Here is an 18,060-nt window from a genome sequence, read left to right as displayed (position 1 = left end):
CAGTGGGTGTGTGAGTGTGTGTGGGTGTGTGTCCCGCTCTCAAACACAAAGGTCACACTGACTGAAAGGAAACGAGCCTCTACATTTAATAAAGGGGTCTCTCAAGCATTCTGTTCTGTCTCCTTACACTGTCATTCATGTTCAGTCTCTGGCCCATTTTTCTCCTCACTCAAGCTTCCCTCAATCAATGTGCCAACAGAGCTCATCCATGCTCCCCCACCCCTTTATCTTCCACATTATGTGGTGAGCATACTTTTCATAAGAGGAGCTGCTTGTCAGCTCCTAATTATCACTTATTCTGATTTTCTTCACCTTTTACCTTCAGCTCATAATCTTCATGATGGCTTTAAAACACAGGATGGCAAATTTTTTAGAATACGTACTTCACTGCAACCAGTTTCTTATCTAAATATCAGTGAAACAACGACTGTAATGCCGTTTCTTTTATTTATACTAGCAGTAACATATTTTCTATGTGTATGCTACTTTGCACAAGAAAGAAAGCTAAACAAATCTAAGCCCCAATGGCTATTATTGCCCGCTGTACCTAAATTACAGTACGACAGGCATGTCAAAGTTAAACACTCTACCCATCCCCTGAAAACCCAACCAAACAAATAGACAGTCATGGCTAAGGGAATAGCTGCTCTCTGACCCATACTGATGAGTCTAAGCAGCAGAGGTATTCCCCCAGTGCTTGCCCAAACATTACCTGCAGAGCTGAGACTTAGCTGCTCTGGGTCACACAGTCCTGAGGGATGCGCTGCCTATTAGCATGGAATTTTGGAGAAACACACAGCAGGTGAAGGCAACACTGAATGGGATCATACTGCCATCTTCTGAATTATGAAACACATAAATAAGAATCTCACTATATTACTACCACGTTTTGGATGCATTTTATCTGAACAAATCATTATTTTGATACCCATTTTCTGAATTATTTAAGCTTAACATCCTCTGACAGTAGCTAAGGAGTTCAAAAATCGACACTGATCAACACAGATAACAAGTAAAGCAAACATTACTTATGCCAAGATAACAATGCAATGTTCTGCTTGGAAATCTTTGGCCCCTGATTTAACTTTGGCATGTACCTGATTAGCACAGATACCTCCCAAATCTCCTAAAGCAAAAGGCTGAGAAACGGCATATTCTAAAAACTCACACAGCTTAGGAGCCAGGAGTGAGACCTCCAAGGTATTGACTCAGTTTTTAAGCTCCCCAGATCCTAGTTGAACCACGCAGAAAAAGTGAAAAGTGTCAGAACAAACCAAATCTGCACAATCCCCAAAGAATTTGTTGGACCCCACTAGACAGCCTGAATAGTTGATTTTCACTCCCTTAGAGGCTAGATTTGTCTCATAGGTGAGTAAGGTGGTTTCAAGGTTGTGACTTGTTAATGTGTTGGATATACCACTGCTAGACATAAATTGTTTGTGTAAAAAAATCATTATTTCCAAAAACTACAAAACCAGAAAAGAACAATTCTATGAGCCGAATTTCTAATTGAGGGTGGAGCTATGAGACTTCACCACTTCATCCAAGTTGGATATTTGTAAAACTTATAGACATCAAGACTGATTAGAGTCCTGATTAAATGTACAATATTTATCATGACACAACATAATGTAGGGCTGAAACGATTAATCAGATTTATCATGATGAATCAATTATTGCAATGATCATCAAATAATTTAGTAATCGATTAATTGTTAACTGGAGAGTACAGACTCAAAAAAAGGCCAGTAGCTGAAAGAACATACCCAGAGCATTAATTATGCCAAAACAGTACAATTTATGCATTTTGCATTTAAGACAAAAAAAATCTTTGCCAGTAAATATGTTCTACCTAAAACTCCTCATGTGGCATAGTTTTAGCTACACCTGGTTCAAATTCTGTAAAAAAAAAATCTCCTATTAAGCACTTTTTGCTATACAATTATTAACTGGTTAATCCAAAAAATAATCACCAGATTATCCCTACACTCTATTAATGTTAAGTCAATCAGAAAGAGCTGAGCTGAAGTATTTTTTTTTCACTGCAGATGCACTCTTTGCTACAGATGATCAAGCATTCACTAAAATAATTCTGCCATTGCATTTTAGGCAATGAAATGTTTATTTATTTTATTTTTTTAAATAAATTTTTTGTTTGAATGTATTTCTTATATTACATAAAAAAGGCTTTAATGAAAAATCTGCAGAATGTGTCAGTTTTTTTTTTAATCGGATTATCGATTAATTGTCAGAATAATCGATAGATTAATTGATAACTAAAATAATTGTTAGTTGCAGCCCTAATATAATGCAAGGCTGAATAGGACAATGTCCTTGTCCTTTAACCTTCAAAGATAAAACCTCTGAAACAAAACTATACGTTTTGACAACAGGCTGTTGGAAAAAAGAGGAAACATGATCCAGCAGACCCAAAATGAGGCCTTCAATGGGGCTTTGTAGCTGTCAGGAATTTCTGAAGTGTTCTGAAAGCAGTGTGCATGTTTTCATGTGTGGTACCCTAAGAGGACTTCTCTTGTGAAGTGGTGCTATATACAGTATTGAACTGTTTGTTCTTGTGACTGCTGATTAAGTAATTAACACAATTGCTTTGGTCTAACTGGAGGAATGTAAAAGCAGCAACAAATGCACAGAGATTTTATTGCAACGATCGAATGCTGACTTCCTAGAATCAAATAATCACAACACCGAGCAAACACCGTCCATGCTGCCATGGTCCACCCCTCAAGTTGTAAGGGGGCCAAGAGTTTGTACTACAAAGAATCACCAGTGTCTCAGTGATGTAACGTCAGGTTCAACACAGGGTTTTCAGTGCCACAAATTTTGTTCATTTTTCATGGAGAGGTGGTGTATCACCATGGTAACTGATGCTGGGAACCTAACCTGCTCTGAAGTAAGTTAGACATAACAAGAGCTCAGAATATGCAAGGAACCACCTCTGACTCAATTATAATTTTAAAAAGGTGAATGCAGGGAGATTTCCTTTTTGCTGTTGAAGAAACCAACAGAAGGGGGTTGTGTTTTAAGTCACACCTATCTCACCTGAGGTCTCACCAAAGGTTAAGGCCATTACTCTCCCCCTAGAACAGTTATTCCTTGAAACATGTGTCAAAAACAGCTCACAGGTTGGTAAACAACTCACATGTACAATGACCCAAATGACCCTCATGATAGACGGGTGGGCAAGAGACTTCAAAAACTCAAGTGTGAATGTCTTTGCCACATCTTATAAACCTGTAACTCACCACCAGTAAGAACTGAAGGAACCTTTCAGGTAAGAGACGTAGCATTTTTAGAAGCCTGAAAGGAAAGTCTATTTGTCTTCTTTTTACCCCCCTTTTCCACCTGTCTAAATTGTTCCAGTTGAGTCAACAAACAAAAAAGCATCTTCATGATAAATATTTCTGTGGCAGGGAATGATTTTGTTGCCTCACCAAGAGAGGAAATAGGTATAAAACTGAAAGAACAACTGCATTTTCAGGGCGCTAATAACCCTTGCTTCAAGTTAAGTCGATGGTGGAAGAAAAAAAAAAGACCTATATCTTAGCTATTCATTATTGCCTCTTTTGTAAACCCTGCAACTAACTTTGATTTTTAGCCTTGTTTTCAGCGGCAGCACACATCTGTTTTATGCTGGAACCTCTAGTAACCCTAATATATTAGAACTACTCTCATCGCTGGGAAATTCAAATATAAATATTTTAAAAAGGAAAGTAAAAATTGCTTTTTACACATTTTCTGCTGAACTTGTAGATTAATCCTCTATCGGTTGGCTGAACTTTATCAGGGCCTTAGTAGAAAATAATATGTATCCAGGTTTTCTCATTGTACAAAATCATTCAGGGAGCGAGGGGTACATTAAAAGAAAAAGGTGGGAGAGAAACAGAAAATACAGGTTGGCAGTGAGTGAAGGAATGGGTTTCAAAACTGTAGCGGGAGGATGCCGACGTGGAGTTAAAAGTCTGAATGTTTTGATAAGAGAGGAATCCGTGGTGAGGAGAGGCTTTCGGATATGAGGCTCTGTTTATACAAAAAGGCAGAAGAGGAGGATTTACCACTAACTATGAAACCCTACAAACACTTACGAGCAGATACACAACATGACGCTCACTGAGGCCCAGCCAGGGAAAGGAGTCTGAGTGAGCGTTCTGGGAAGATGGAGAGTATGAGAGAGATTAAAAAGGCAAAGCGGGAGAGGAGGGACAGTCAGGAGAGAGGTGGGAGTATGAAAGACAAATCTTCCTAAGAGCGTTTGAGACGAGCTGCGTGCAAAGCTATCGACAGAAATCCTTTTGAGAATCAAAGGTTCACTCATCATACCTAAACATGTAAAATGGTCCATCTTTCCTCCAATTCAGCATCATCTTCTTTTCCCTCTTTTTTCCCCTCATGCGTCTTCCTCTTCATGAGCGCTTATATATATATATTTCCATCATTCACATACTTTAAGCGTTTCCAATCTGCCCGTGTATGAAAATACCATGGATTTCAGCAAACACCCGAGAAGGCAGAGATAAAAACAGACACCCCTTGTGTTTGGGTTTATTTGTTTTCTCCATTGCTCCTGTCCTGGAGGTTGTTAGTACATGTGCAGTTTTCTCCTCAGATAGCCACTATCAGCACAAAAACACAACTCAAAGTCATTACCATTTCTACAATCACACATATACACACCAATGTTGCCATGCGATACCTAAAGGCACACATAAAAGCAGACGAGCACTGCCACTCAACAATCATTCATGCACACTCTCATTTTTACATTATATACAGAATGTATCAGTTACATAATGACTGTAATAATTCTGGATGTTTTTATAAATAGTACTAAGCTTCATTCCTCAACTGCACAAAGTGACTTCATTCTTTTTTTTAATATTTCTCAACAACCCTTCCAGGAGCTCTCACCGTTTTCCTTCATCTCTCCTCCATCGTCACTTCAGCCCCAGATGGTAAAGCACTGTGACCAATTAAGACTTCCCTGAGGATAGAACCAGTTATAGCCCCAGCCATCTGACCATTTCTGTGTGTGTATGTGTGTGTGTGAGTGTGCAAAAAACCTTTTAAAACAAATCACTGCCTATTAATCAGAGTACAAAGCCCTGCTTTTAGGGAACTTCCACACACCTGCTTCGCTTTAAAAAAAGGGCATGCTGCCATACAAGACCAGAAGCTGTTACCGTACATTACCGCTTTGGATCCATGCATAAGCACAAAATATGGGGTATCATTTCATTAGAGCAAGTGCAAGGCAGAGGTCGAGTTTGACCAGAGGTGCAGAGGCTTAGCAGCTGTGCATGTGTGGCATCAGTGTGTGAGATGCAGTGTCACTGAGGGAGAAAAGGCAGCGCTCAGTCACCAGGCATCCATCCAGCATGACAGCAGATGAGAGAGCAACTGTCAGTCTGAGCTGCCAGCACTGAGGGGAATTAGGCATATGCCACGCCAGCCCCACCCCTCTCACACAAACACACGTCTCTTTGCCCACATCCCAACGTCGCCGCTGTGGCACCAGAGCACAGGTGCCAGCATATGTCCAGGGTCTTCCCTGCAGTCTGCTGGGGAGGAAGGGGAGGAGAAGGAGGAGGAGGAGGGGAGCCTGGTCTTTCCTCTTTCTGATCAGTTACAGAGTTAGTTCTTGCTAAAGTTTTTCCTTGTTTGTGAGCATGTTTAGGCATTTTTAGTATTCATAAAGCAGATTATAGATATAAATATCTCTGAGACAAAGTAGAGTCTGTTCAGTGTTGCTTCTTGGAAATAAGTTTGTCTTTACCAGGCTTCTCAGCTTGTTTTCCCCCACTTCTTGCCTTCAGCTGGTTTTACAGCCCACACTAAAACCCTTTACATCAGAAATGTTTTTACATAATCCCTGTTTTGCTAGACCAAATATAAAGGAATTCTGTGATTACTTTGCACATGTTGTGGGTGTGATCTAATCTTTGAAAGTACTATCAATAAAAGTTCTCCCTGCTTTGCATCTTCTTTTGCACAGATCTGTCAATAAGGAGAGAACATTCGTAGACAAATAGGTACAGCCACAAGAAAGTGATGAGAGTGGAAATGCCTACACAAATCCTTTAATGACACTTACGTTTTGTGGACACTGACTAACAATGGCAAAGCGTGGTCAAAGTAAGAGCAACCCTACAATCTGAATGAAAAAAGTACTCAATGTACTGACTTCTGTGAAATTATTTTAATTAACCCCCTCACCACACCCCCAATCACAGTATGCTATGGTTAGATTTGTTCTACTTGAAAAACCCACACAGTGTGGACTTAAAGAAAAAAGGAATGCTTTTACCACTTAAGTTTTTTTTTTAAATAAAACTTATACAGGAGATGCAGTTATTCCCTAGCAAGAAGAGGATATCTTACTAAAAACACACAACTAAGCTTTTTTAATGCATTTAGAAATGAATAACCTGCCACAACTGAGGACGTTAGTGCAAATGTCTGTGAATGGTTGTTCTTTTTTTTTTTACAACTCGGTGTATGCAAATGAAATGTGTTGACCATGTGTGTTTGTGTCAGAAGGGATTATCAGATGGATATCTTGAACCTCGAAAACCTTCTGCCCCCTTATGCTAAGATGAGGCTTCAAAGCAGTGGCTATCAAACAACATAGCTGCATCCTCAGTGTCCCTGCTCGCACTCACCATTCAAGGCCATTAGCCTCACTGAACGTATTATGACATGGTGAACACAAATACTCGTTAGCACATTATTCACATCCATATTCATGCTGAATTCATATTCAAACCGAGGCTGTGCCCTGCTAATCTCAAATAGAAGAGGCAGCAGGTCCCTAAAGGGTTAGCGCTTAGCTAAGCTAATCAAATCAGCCAGAGGTACAGTGGTGCAGCTTAACACATGGACATTATTAGCAAGTAAAACTCAACATGCATACCAACACACATAAATTATACAGAACCACAGATCCAATTTAGATTTTCACATAGGTAGCAGTTAAAATTTCTAAAACAGTATCTGCGTAAGAGCTTCTCTGTAGACTACAAGAAGATCTGATTTATGTTTATTAATAATCGTTTCATAGCTGGCCCATTAAAAACTCTGAACCAAAGGCAAGTCCATAAATTCTAGCCAGAGGTCAACACAGGTCCAGAAGTACCAACAATTTATGATCTGACCTGAGTCCAAATCTTTTGTGAGTGGTATAAAGTGAAGCCTGCTATCATAATCATCAAAGAACAAATGTGAAGTTTTGCATGAATGCAGTAAACATGACTCATAAAGAGACTCTCCTGAACCATCGCTCCTTCTTAATTGGTAGTGCATCACTGTGCTGTCAACAGCAATGTTCTTACTGTTCAAGAAATAAACAGCATGTTAGATCAGGTTGGATTATTTTCAGGTTTGTCTGAATCCTGCAGTTTTCAGACGTTCTTTCTCGACAAGTAATTACAGAAGTTGTGGAGGCAGAAATTTGCAAATATAACTGATGTATCATGGTTATCAGTGATTCTGTCACAGTGACCCAGAGAAAACAACTCTGAGCCAGAGTGTCTATCATTGGTATAATAATGTGCATCTGTGAAAATAATGTCTGTTCATTACGCAATTTTGTGTACTATGTTTCCCTTAAAGATACCTGGAAAAATATAAGGGCTATGATGCTAGTCTGATTCAGAGAAATCCGAATGCATCAAAAGGAGACACCTGGGGTGGTTTGGGCATTTGATTAGGATGGATTCTTGTCACCCATTTTTGAAGGTGTTTCAGTCATGTCTTTCTGGGAGGTAACCCCAGAGAAGACCCAGAACCAGCTTTAGGGATTATCCATCCTCTCTGGCTTGGGAGCACCTCGAGATCCCTCAGAGCAGAAGGAGCTGAAGAGTGTTGCTGGAGAAAGAGATGTCTGGGTTTTCCTCCTTGACCTGATGCCTCCGTGACCCAGCCTTGAATAAGCAGTTAAAAATGAAAGAACTCATATAAAACGATCAGGTACAGAGTCCTTTTAAGCAAAACCAATGCAAGTCTTTTTAAACTTCTGCCTTCTATGCACCAACTTTGGCCCAAATTTACATCTGCACCTACAATTTAGTTCAGCTTGTTTTACAGGAGTACAGACATTAAGGTGTCTAGTTCTCCCTGTTAAGCGCTCCTTTATTCACGGCAGTGCATGTTCTCTTCAGCCATACTATTGTCAACCAAAGTGATCCAGCGGGTTGTTAAACCTCTCTTCAGTGCTGTTCCATTGCAAGTGTGTGCTCCAGTGGGACCACTACAGCACCATCCCTCTTAGACTCAATTACGGGGGCGACATTGGTCCTGACTGACATCTCACTACAGTGTGCGACTGTGTTTCAAGCGTGTATAAAATATATATCTATATATACACACAGTATATGTGCATCTGTGTATAGTAGGTTGAGTTGTTTTAATGTTATTGGCAGGAAGCTCTGTCCGCTAAAGTGGATGAGATGTGCAAGGAAATGGCAAGCTCGACACGGTGATAAAATCTCTTTCCATTTGGAGTCCTGCCTGGTCGGCAGCTTAGAGCCAGCTTGAACAATCATACTCACACACAAATGACAAAAACGGAAATGTAATTATGAAAGAAACTGAGAGGTGATGGTGAGGCCAATGTGAGGGGGGAGGCAGAAAAACCCTCTCCAAGGATTGACGAATAAGATAAAATACTCCAGTCACACATAGACGTGTACTTCCAATCGATGCAGAGAGACAGAGAGATACAAAATGCCTTGTCTCTTCATCTCCGCTTCTTCACTTTCACCTTATCTTGAATAGTAACGTCTTGTGTGTCTTTTGCTAACACAAGCAATCATTCATTTGGCTAAAAAAAAAAGATTACTCTCTTACTCTGTCTTTTTTAAATCTCTGTTTTCTTTCCCAATCTTGCACTTTAATCACACTTGTGCGTTCCCGCTGTAATAAACTTCAATGAACTGCTGTATTGACAAAGCCATATAATACCTGCATGACCAATGCCGGCATGGGGGGGTGGTGGTGGTGGTGGTGGTGGTGGGGGGGGGGGCGTCTGAGGAGGAAAATAAGGAATCAAATCTATGCTATGGATTGATGAAAGAGATGGGAGAGACAGTAGTGGGAACAGGAAAACAGGAGGTGGGCTCTCCGTGTCAACCAGCGTAACAGAAAGAATGTGAGATGACATCTCCCCACTCGGTCCATCTCATTAGGAGTAGAGGAGTGCAACTTCGACTCCCTTGTGGAAAGACGAGCAGGAGAGACACACAAGTCAGACATGCACACGCTCACAACGCTGAGCTCAGCAGAAGCACGGTTCAGCCACACTTACTGCATGTTGGGCCGTGCACAGTCTTGTCTATGCCAAGAAAATCAACACTCTTGGTCCTTGCCCTTTCCACAAAAACTCCTGTCAAAAACTGGTAATGTACAAAAACATGCACTTAAAAAAAAAGCTAATAAATTGGATTTAGACTTCGGATACGCAAATTTCCAGCTCACAGTAGAGCTACAGTTTTAGTTCTCTTCTCAAGATGTGCGAAAACAAAAAAATAGATCATAAATACTGTGAAAATGAGAAGTGTGACTGAAGAGATGTGGTATTTTCCTGCGGCTTGTTCTGAAAATGATTTAGGAACATTTTTTTCTTTTTTTCCTTAATTGAAATTCCTCACTCTCATCTCTACTCTTTTTCCCCCTCTTTCTGTTTCTGTCCTCGTCTCCTCAATTTGTGCTGGCTAATTGCATTTTAGTACTTGTGTGGCGGTTAGTAACTATATTAACCTTAAGAGTCAGATCAGCAGCGACTGCTTAAAATGCAGTCCTATGATGGTAAAAAAGCTGTAATGCGGGCTATACCTCAGGGAGGTGTAACCAACCACACTGAAGTGAGACCAAGGGCTCGTCAATTATTGGTCACATACGTTATTCAACATTGCTCCGCTACCTATTTCCACTAATGTCACTTCTGCCCCCATTTTTCTCCTTTCCAATTTTCTCATCTCTGCCTCCTTATACCATTCATCTTACTTTCTTTCTTGTAAATCACTTGATGCCGAACATATTTTTTTCCCTTTGGTGTCAGACATCTAGAAATGGACTTTTTCCTCACTTATCAGCAGTGAATAAAGAAAGGGAGCCAGAATGTGAAGAAATTTACAATGTCTTCAGTTCTTCAGTATGATTGCTATATAACTAAGGTACAAGGAAAGAACAAGCCAAACACGGGGGTTGAGTCTTTGTATCTGCCAGCATGAAAACTCCTATGGTGCTCTGTTCAGCAGTGAGGGCACATGGGAGTGCCATAAGTAAGACTGGTGTGTCTAAGCCAGGGCTTGTTGTTCTGCTAGCTGTTGGCCACGCTCACACACAGGCTGGTGCGTAGGATAAGGACAACCAGGATGGTCATGTCGGGCAGTTGTCCTTTTCTTCTGTGATCTGATGTGTAGGAGGAAGTCAAGCTCACACCAAATGTACAAACACAGAAACGTACACTCACATGAAACAGATGGAATTCTGTGATTTTCTTGCGTTAAAAAAAAAAAAATTTGGAGACTACACACAGACTTTTAAATAGCTCCAAAACTCTCAGGTTAAATGCAGTCCTTGTGTAGCACTTAACTACTTAAAAAGAAGCAGAAATAAATACTGAAGTGAGGGAAAAAAAAAACATTTCAAATGATGGCAAGAAAAGTATGGCATTGGGAGACACGTATCCTTCACTAAGACATTAGTGGGAATTATTGTTTGTTTTTCTTGGCTTGTAAAGCAGTAAAAATACAGTGGGTTGCAAAAGTATTCACTCTTATGGTAATTTTTCTATTTTGCTGTCTTACAACCTGTAATTAAAATGGATTTACAATTTGATTGTAAATTATGTTCCTATACAAAATATGCCAGATTAATAAAGCTAAATAGGGGGACAATACTTGATTTAAATTCTTAAAAAATATGAAATTGAAATGTTCTGTAAATATGTATTCAGTCCATTTGCTTTGAAGCCCCAAACATTTGTTAAATAAGATCCACCTGTGAGCAATCTAAATGCCAAATTATATGAACCCATCAAATGATATACAACTGCTGTAGCAGCCCCAAAATCAACACCAGTCCAACACCTTTAAGGACTACGAACAAGCAAGAGACAGCTTGTAGATCAAGGAACTCTCTACACAAGTCAGTGACAAAGTTGTGGAGACATACAGATCAGGGTTAGATTATAAAAGCAATTCCAAACCCTGAGCATCTCACAGACCATCATTAAACCTATTTTTTGGAAATGGAAAGATGATGCTACCACAGCAAGCCTGGCAAGAGAGGATCATCAACCAAAACACATGAATTGGGCAACTAACCCTGATGGAGCTAAGCAGATTTCTCCAGAAATTAGGGAATCTGTCCTTAAGACCATTGTAAGCTGCATAAAGCTGGGCTTCATGGCCAAGAAAAGGCCTTTGCTTAAAGAAAAAAAAGGGTAGATTGCTTGAAATTTCTTCCCCCAAAATGTAAAGAAGCTTCAATAGATTAGATTAAAATTGAACTCTTTGGTCATTAAGGACAATGCTTGGTGCAAACCTACCATCTCTCATTATGCAGAGAACACCAGCCCCACAGTGAAGCATGGTGGTGGCCTCATGCTGTGTGAATATTTTTCATTGAAAGAAACTGGGAAACTGGAAAAAAGGTGAAGCATAGATTCATATTGCAAATTATAGAGAAATTTACAAGGAAAACCTGGAATGAAGGTTCACTTGTCAGTAGGACAATGACCTTAAATACTCAAGTGATCTAAAGAGAAACAGTTTAATGTCTTAGAGTGACCCTGTCAAAACCCAGACCTCAATCTAGTTAAGAATTTCGGAAATGATTTGGTGATTGCTGTAACCATGTTTTAAAAACCCACATACTGCCTTAAAGTGTTGACACAGCAAATGCGCTGCGCGTACTTCTTATTTGCACATTCAAAGGAGCCAAATCTGCAACAGAACGACTTAAATACACCAATGCTGATCAGTTTGTGAGGAGTCATTGTTAAACATCAAACTAACAGTACATTAAATGCATGTTAGTCAATTGGCTTTAAGAGTAATTATCATTCCAGAATTATAAAAATAAAATGTCTACATTATAAAATGTAGACCTTTTCAGGCACCTCTTAATGCACCTTGGAAGATGGTTTGCTAGTTGTCAAAACCAACTATGACATTCATATAAAATGGAGACTCTTTTCATCTGACATCTCAAAGTCTGTTTCAGCTATGAGCTCCACTTTGGTCTCCCTCCATCTCCTAAAGGAAATAACTGTTTTTTTTATGTTTACCAGAAAATTGCAAGTTTATCTAGTTTGCCAAACAGCTGTCCGGAACAATTTGGACAGCTGTACAGCAGTTGGGCAGTTTGCTGTCCAAAACAGTTTGGAGCTGCTCTGATTTCTTAAGATGTATTTTTAAAAGTTTTATACTGTGTGGAACCAAACAGTGAGGCCTTCAAAATTCTTTCTCAAAATAAAAATCTAATCTTGTGTTGCATAATAAGGGTGTTATTCCATCTCAGTGTGGTTCCACAATTTAATGGACATAATCCAGATTTTGTGCTGCGATAGCCAATTATTCTTGTCATATGTGAAGCACTTCAGCATTTCCCTAAGGCTTTAATGGCACTAAAGATGCTGAGTCAGGTTACATTTTTCATTTGATAAATCTACATTTAGTATCAGAGAATATAAAAACGTACTATCTAACAGCTTGGTTTCTTTAAAAAAAAAGAATACAAACAGAAACGGGTATCATTTTTCCAGGCAATCAATCACACACACACACACACTCTCTGACAATGAAACATATGACAATAGGATGATACAAAACAGTGTCCAGGTGTGCTCCTGAAACTGTTCCCTTCCTCAGGCAGCAAATATTAGGTTTCCCACTTAAATCTTCCCCATTAGTCTTTGTGCAGTTTACACTGTAAGACCAACCAAGTAGTCAGGGCAAAGATCACCACATAGATTTTTACCTCCACAACCAACAAAACCACCCCAATGACACAAAGACATCTGTCTCATATACTTCCTTCCTATATTTCCTTGATAATAATACTTATAGAAGTCTTTTGACATTACCCTTGAAACACCTATGCTCCAGGGGGGCGTTATTTTCCTGTGAAACAACAACAACAACAAAAAGGAACAGTATAAGCAAGTTAGTGGACGGAGTCTGGGTTGATGGATGGAGACGTAAAAGAATGAAAGACAAAAGAATAAGTCAAAAGAAGCTGGCAGAATGGAAGCGGTGGGGGTGAGGAGGGCATGCTATTGTTTGCTCACAACAGGAGCCGAAGAGGCGTCCAGCCCGGGGAAATCACACAAGGACCCGTGTCATAACAGAGAGAAAAACATGGTAGAGACCCTGCTGTGGACCCCTGACCTTCCAAACTGGGTTAAGAGGTTAGAGACACAGAGAGAAACTTGGATAACCGTCCCTCAGTACCTTCGCGCACACACGCTGTCTGTAACTCTCTCTCTCACACACTCACACACCAATCTATAAATACAGTGTGTTATCAGCAGCACCGTTTCACAGTGCCCTGCAACTGAGCCCTGCCCTACATTCACATCACTCTGCTCGTACTAGAAATTATAACAGCTGAAGTCCAAGATTGCTAATTCAGTCCAAACCAACTATCGATCAGCAAGCAACTCAATTTATTATGCTTTTAGGAAGCAAAGCCTGCAGCTAAAACATGAAGTGAAGCTGGCTCAAAGCTAATATTTGTGTTTCATAGTTCACAACACTGCACTGAGAGAGACAAATATTTGCAGCGCCGCTTTTTTTCCAGCAAAAAGCATTTGGCTTGAGCCTTGGCCTTTAGAGGATGGTCTCTGCGAGGGATAAAGGAATGAAGACATGAAGGGAATGGCATCCATAGCTATGACAGCTGTGGTTTCAGTGCTGCCTTTTGGGTAGATCTGAACATGATGCCTAAAATAAAAGAGTGGTACACGGAAACTTGTGCGAGGGTTTGAAACAGTCACTCATCCTGCCGACACAGTGGGTATGTTACAGAAACAGCCCAAGGCAAGGAATGAATAGGTGGGAAGCGAGCGCATGTTTGCCTGTGTATGGATGTGTGTGAGATTAAGAGCTCAGGTTTTCCCCAGTCAGAAAAGGTGGGACTGTGTGAAACTAGACTGACGTTAGCAGACACTTCAGAGAGTTTTTAGCTTTTGATACGTGCCCAAAGGTGAGAGTCGAGATAAAGGCACAGAACCATGATAAGCTTTTGAGCTCAAAAATTTCCTTTAATAAGAAGTCTGACTTTTTGGTGGTTTTATTTTGAAAAAAAAAAAAAAAACTTAAGTAAGGTTTTTAAAGGTTTTCTTAGGAGTCTTTTTATTTTCCCTCATTGTACCTGACAATTTCAAGATAAATGTTTTGGGGTTTTTTGTGTTCAATCTGTGTTCAAGCATCAAAAGGCATCAAGTTTAAACTGTTTTTTCTACACATAACATTATACTTGTCTAAAAGAGACACTTCCTTAATTACTAAGCAATGGTAAAGCACAAAATCTTCCATTTCTTTAGCTGTTTCTATGAAAATCACAAATGATAACACCATTTGACACACAAGCGTGTCGTGTTTTTAAAAAATGAGGAAACTGGAAAAGTGGAGAGCAAAAAAGTGGCAGACCTCAAAACAAAGAGAGGTTAGAATAGTATTTAAAAGTCATATTAAACCTGAGACAGAACCTGAAAGATTAATCATCAATCAATTGATTTATCAGCCAAGTTTTCCACAAATAGCTTGTTAAGAATCATTCTGTTGGAGAAAGTAATTTTTGTTTGTTAAATTGTCTTTATAATTTTGTTTATGCAGCTGAAGAAATTGGAACAAACTGCATGTTTTTCATCAAGCTGCCAGGTTTGTGTTAAGTGGTTTCACAAACAGAAAATCAGTCCTTTTTAAATTGGTCAGATGAAAGGACTAGACTGAAAATGAGTGATGAGCAGCCAATGTGGACGAACTTTCAAAGAGATTTAATTTTAAGAAACACAATGAAATCAGGCTCCTTGGAAACAAAACATAAAATTAAAAACCTAGCATTCTTGGAAGGAATGCATATCGCCTGCTGCCATTTTAAAATAACATCCTCTTAAATTAAGACAGACTTTGAGCCTTTTGGGTTAAATCTTAAAAATAACATTATGTGAGATCTCACTAACTCTATTAGTGCGTATGTGTTGGTGATGACTCTCATCTACTTCCACACCACATTTTAACTTAACATCTTCAAAATTAACTGAGTTATAGCCATTCTTGTGTTGGCCAAGGTCAGTTAGCTGTAGCAGCCATCTTGAATTAGACTGACACCAAAACTTATTAGATGCAGTTGAAGATGCACATCTAATGATTATTTTTCTGACAAAAAGGTTGACTTCAATTAATATTGCCAGCATTTTCAACAAAGATGTTGTTCAATGTGTAGTGCATGACATATGTGTTGAGGATGACTCTCAGCTGCAAACACACCAACTAAATATCTTTAAAACTGAATGGGTTATAGCAGTTTTGTGTTCTTTAAAATCAGTTGACCATAGCGGCCATCTTGAATTGGATCAACTTCAAAAAAGGTAATTAGTTATAGGTATACATTCAGTGATCACTTTCTGAGAGTTTCATCAAAATCCATTCAGTGGTTCATTTTGCTAACATGAAAAACAAACAAACACTCACACACACACACACACGCGTGCACAGAAAGACAGAGGCAAAAACATTACTGCCCACCTTTCGCTGGTGGGTGATAACAATGAGCTGTAGCTGAAGATTCCCACACAGTAATAAATGTGATGAAGATCATTTGTTTGTCAGCAAGACATAAACCTTTCTACCATGTTTAATTTTATGAAGCTAGATGGAAAGATTAGGCCTGAGGAAAGAATCTATTAAAGTGCTGGTAAAATATGAGCTCTCCAATTTGTTTGAGCTGATTATTATACAAACTTTGACTTACAAACCACCACCAACACAACACCACATTTAAGTTAAGTAAGGCTGGCAAGAGTCAAAGGTTCAATAATGCTGCTGTAACTTGGTTTGAAAGCATCCAGACATACAGTACAATCCATAATAAATAGTAAAGATGATTTATCATTACAACATTACAGCCTTTTCATCAGATATTTAAGCTTGCGATCTTATTGTAAACACAAAAAACTAAATGTTTATTTCTCTCGATCTAACTGACATAATGCATTTTATTATTTTCTGGTGTTTGGAAACTGAAATCATGTCTAGAAGGAGATTGACTACCAAAAGAATAAAAAGGAATGGTTAAGCTTGCACAACAACAAAGCTGCTACAAATGCTGAAGTATCCAAGAAAACTTTAAATCCAATGTGTCCAAAATCACAAATGTGCTTTTTATTTGTGTAATTTTAGCAGGATGCTCAAAATGTGAGCCCGGTTATCAAAATGTTGCTCTATAGATCCACATTGTCCAAAACTCTACAGGCACTGAAAAGCTTAGGTGCCATTTTGACAAACTGCTGTTTAACTTTATGTTTTACAGTTTGATTATAAACTGACTTTGTGTGCTTTGAGACTCACCTGTGAGGTTGGTGCGTGCACTGTAGGATCCCAGGTATTGCCCGTCTGTGTTGGGTGTGTAACATTCAAACAAGCCCTGGTCCTTGGCCTGAACTTTGGTGATGTGGAGCACCGCCGAGTCCTGGCTCAGCCTCTCCACAAAGATCTCCTTATCGTTCACCCGCTGGGCGTACACAGCATAGGCGTAGTTTGACTGAGCCGTGCTCACGATGCGGATCTCCCGCTCCGGCATCGTCGGCAGGTACACGGACCACTCAAAGTCCTGCACCTTCCCCTCTTTGTAGCCCGTCACGTTGCACCAGATGGTCACATGGGAGCCCTCCGTCCGGATTATAGGTCCGCTCTGGACTGTCACAACTCTCTGAGCCACAGCAACACCGGCTGCAAAGGGTGATGGGAGTGGAAGGTAGAAAACAAAAGAAAAGCAGGGGGAGAGAAGAAAACACGAGTTACAAAACTGCTCTTTAAATATTTATTATATGCACATTTTAGGCTCCATCACTGCTGCCAACAAACAGTTACACAAACGCACCTTTTAGACACCGCTTAAAAATATCACTTTTACTCTTGGACAGCAGCTGTTTAATGTCACTCATTGCTATTATTACACATATTCACACATTAGCGCTTCACCTTACAGACAACAATGAGACTCCACTACAGGGAGGTTAAAGCAGCCAAAGTGAGAGCTCAGCTTGAGCAGGTAAAACACACAAACTGTGAGAGACGCTAAGCTGCACAGAGTGCAGGTGCTTCTGAAGTGAATAATAAACAATATTTTGCCCGGTGTATCCCTAATCTTAATCTTCTTCTGTCACGATTCCTGAGCATGGCTAAGCACAGACGGTGGATTTGCGTCAAACTGACTATTAGGCCAGGCTGACATAATCAACGGTTATTTATTGCCAACGTGTGTGGTACAAACATATCTGCTGGCTGAAACAGAGAAGGCTAATTTTAGCTTAGACATGCGTACGACAATGTTTGTGGTCATTTGTAAAGGTGTTGCCCATTAAAATCAAAGTAAGTGTTGACTTTAAGCTATAATATATATAAAAACTAGTATTCTTCTACAATTGTCATTAATAGTCATTAATAGTTTGAAAAACACAGGTCATGACTGCAAAAATTTAAGAGTAACTTCAAACCAATGTGCTGACTTAATGCAATAGTTCTGATGTTTTAAAGTAGAGTTCTGTTTAAAGGTCATGAACAATTAATTCCTTACCTGTGGTAGATAGCTCTTTGAATGTTCTCAGTTTGGTTCTGATGGGATTGATGAGCTAACTATTGTTCCATGTGATTTTTTAGATGATTTTATCGCAATTTATACCAATGTTATTCTATAGCTGCCAGTTTTGAATTACAGGGTTCTTACCTAGAATTTTATGGTTATTGAATTCCAGCAACAGCTGGAATAACCATGATACCGACAGCAATGTAAACATTTAAAAAACAGCATTTGTGT

General features: G+C 39.5%; 1 protein-coding gene across 1 annotated transcript in view; it reads right to left on the bottom strand.

The window, feature by feature from the left end:
* The window catches only part of igsf3 (immunoglobulin superfamily, member 3), an 87,279-nt gene that overhangs the window by 48,164 nt on the left and 21,055 nt on the right, over positions 1–18,060 (bottom strand). Inside the window, exon 3 of the mRNA XM_017422729.3 lies at positions 16,593–16,973. Within this exon, the coding sequence (XP_017278218.1) occupies positions 16,593–16,973 (381 nt within the window). The remainder of the gene's footprint in view (positions 1–16,592; positions 16,974–18,060) is intronic.

This window comes from Kryptolebias marmoratus, linkage group LG6 (assembly GCF_001649575.2).
Source record: "Kryptolebias marmoratus isolate JLee-2015 linkage group LG6, ASM164957v2, whole genome shotgun sequence".
Taxonomy (NCBI): Eukaryota; Metazoa; Chordata; class Actinopteri; order Cyprinodontiformes; family Rivulidae; genus Kryptolebias; species Kryptolebias marmoratus.
Note: the sequence above shows the minus strand (reverse complement) of the source record. Positions and strands in the feature narration are given on the sequence as shown.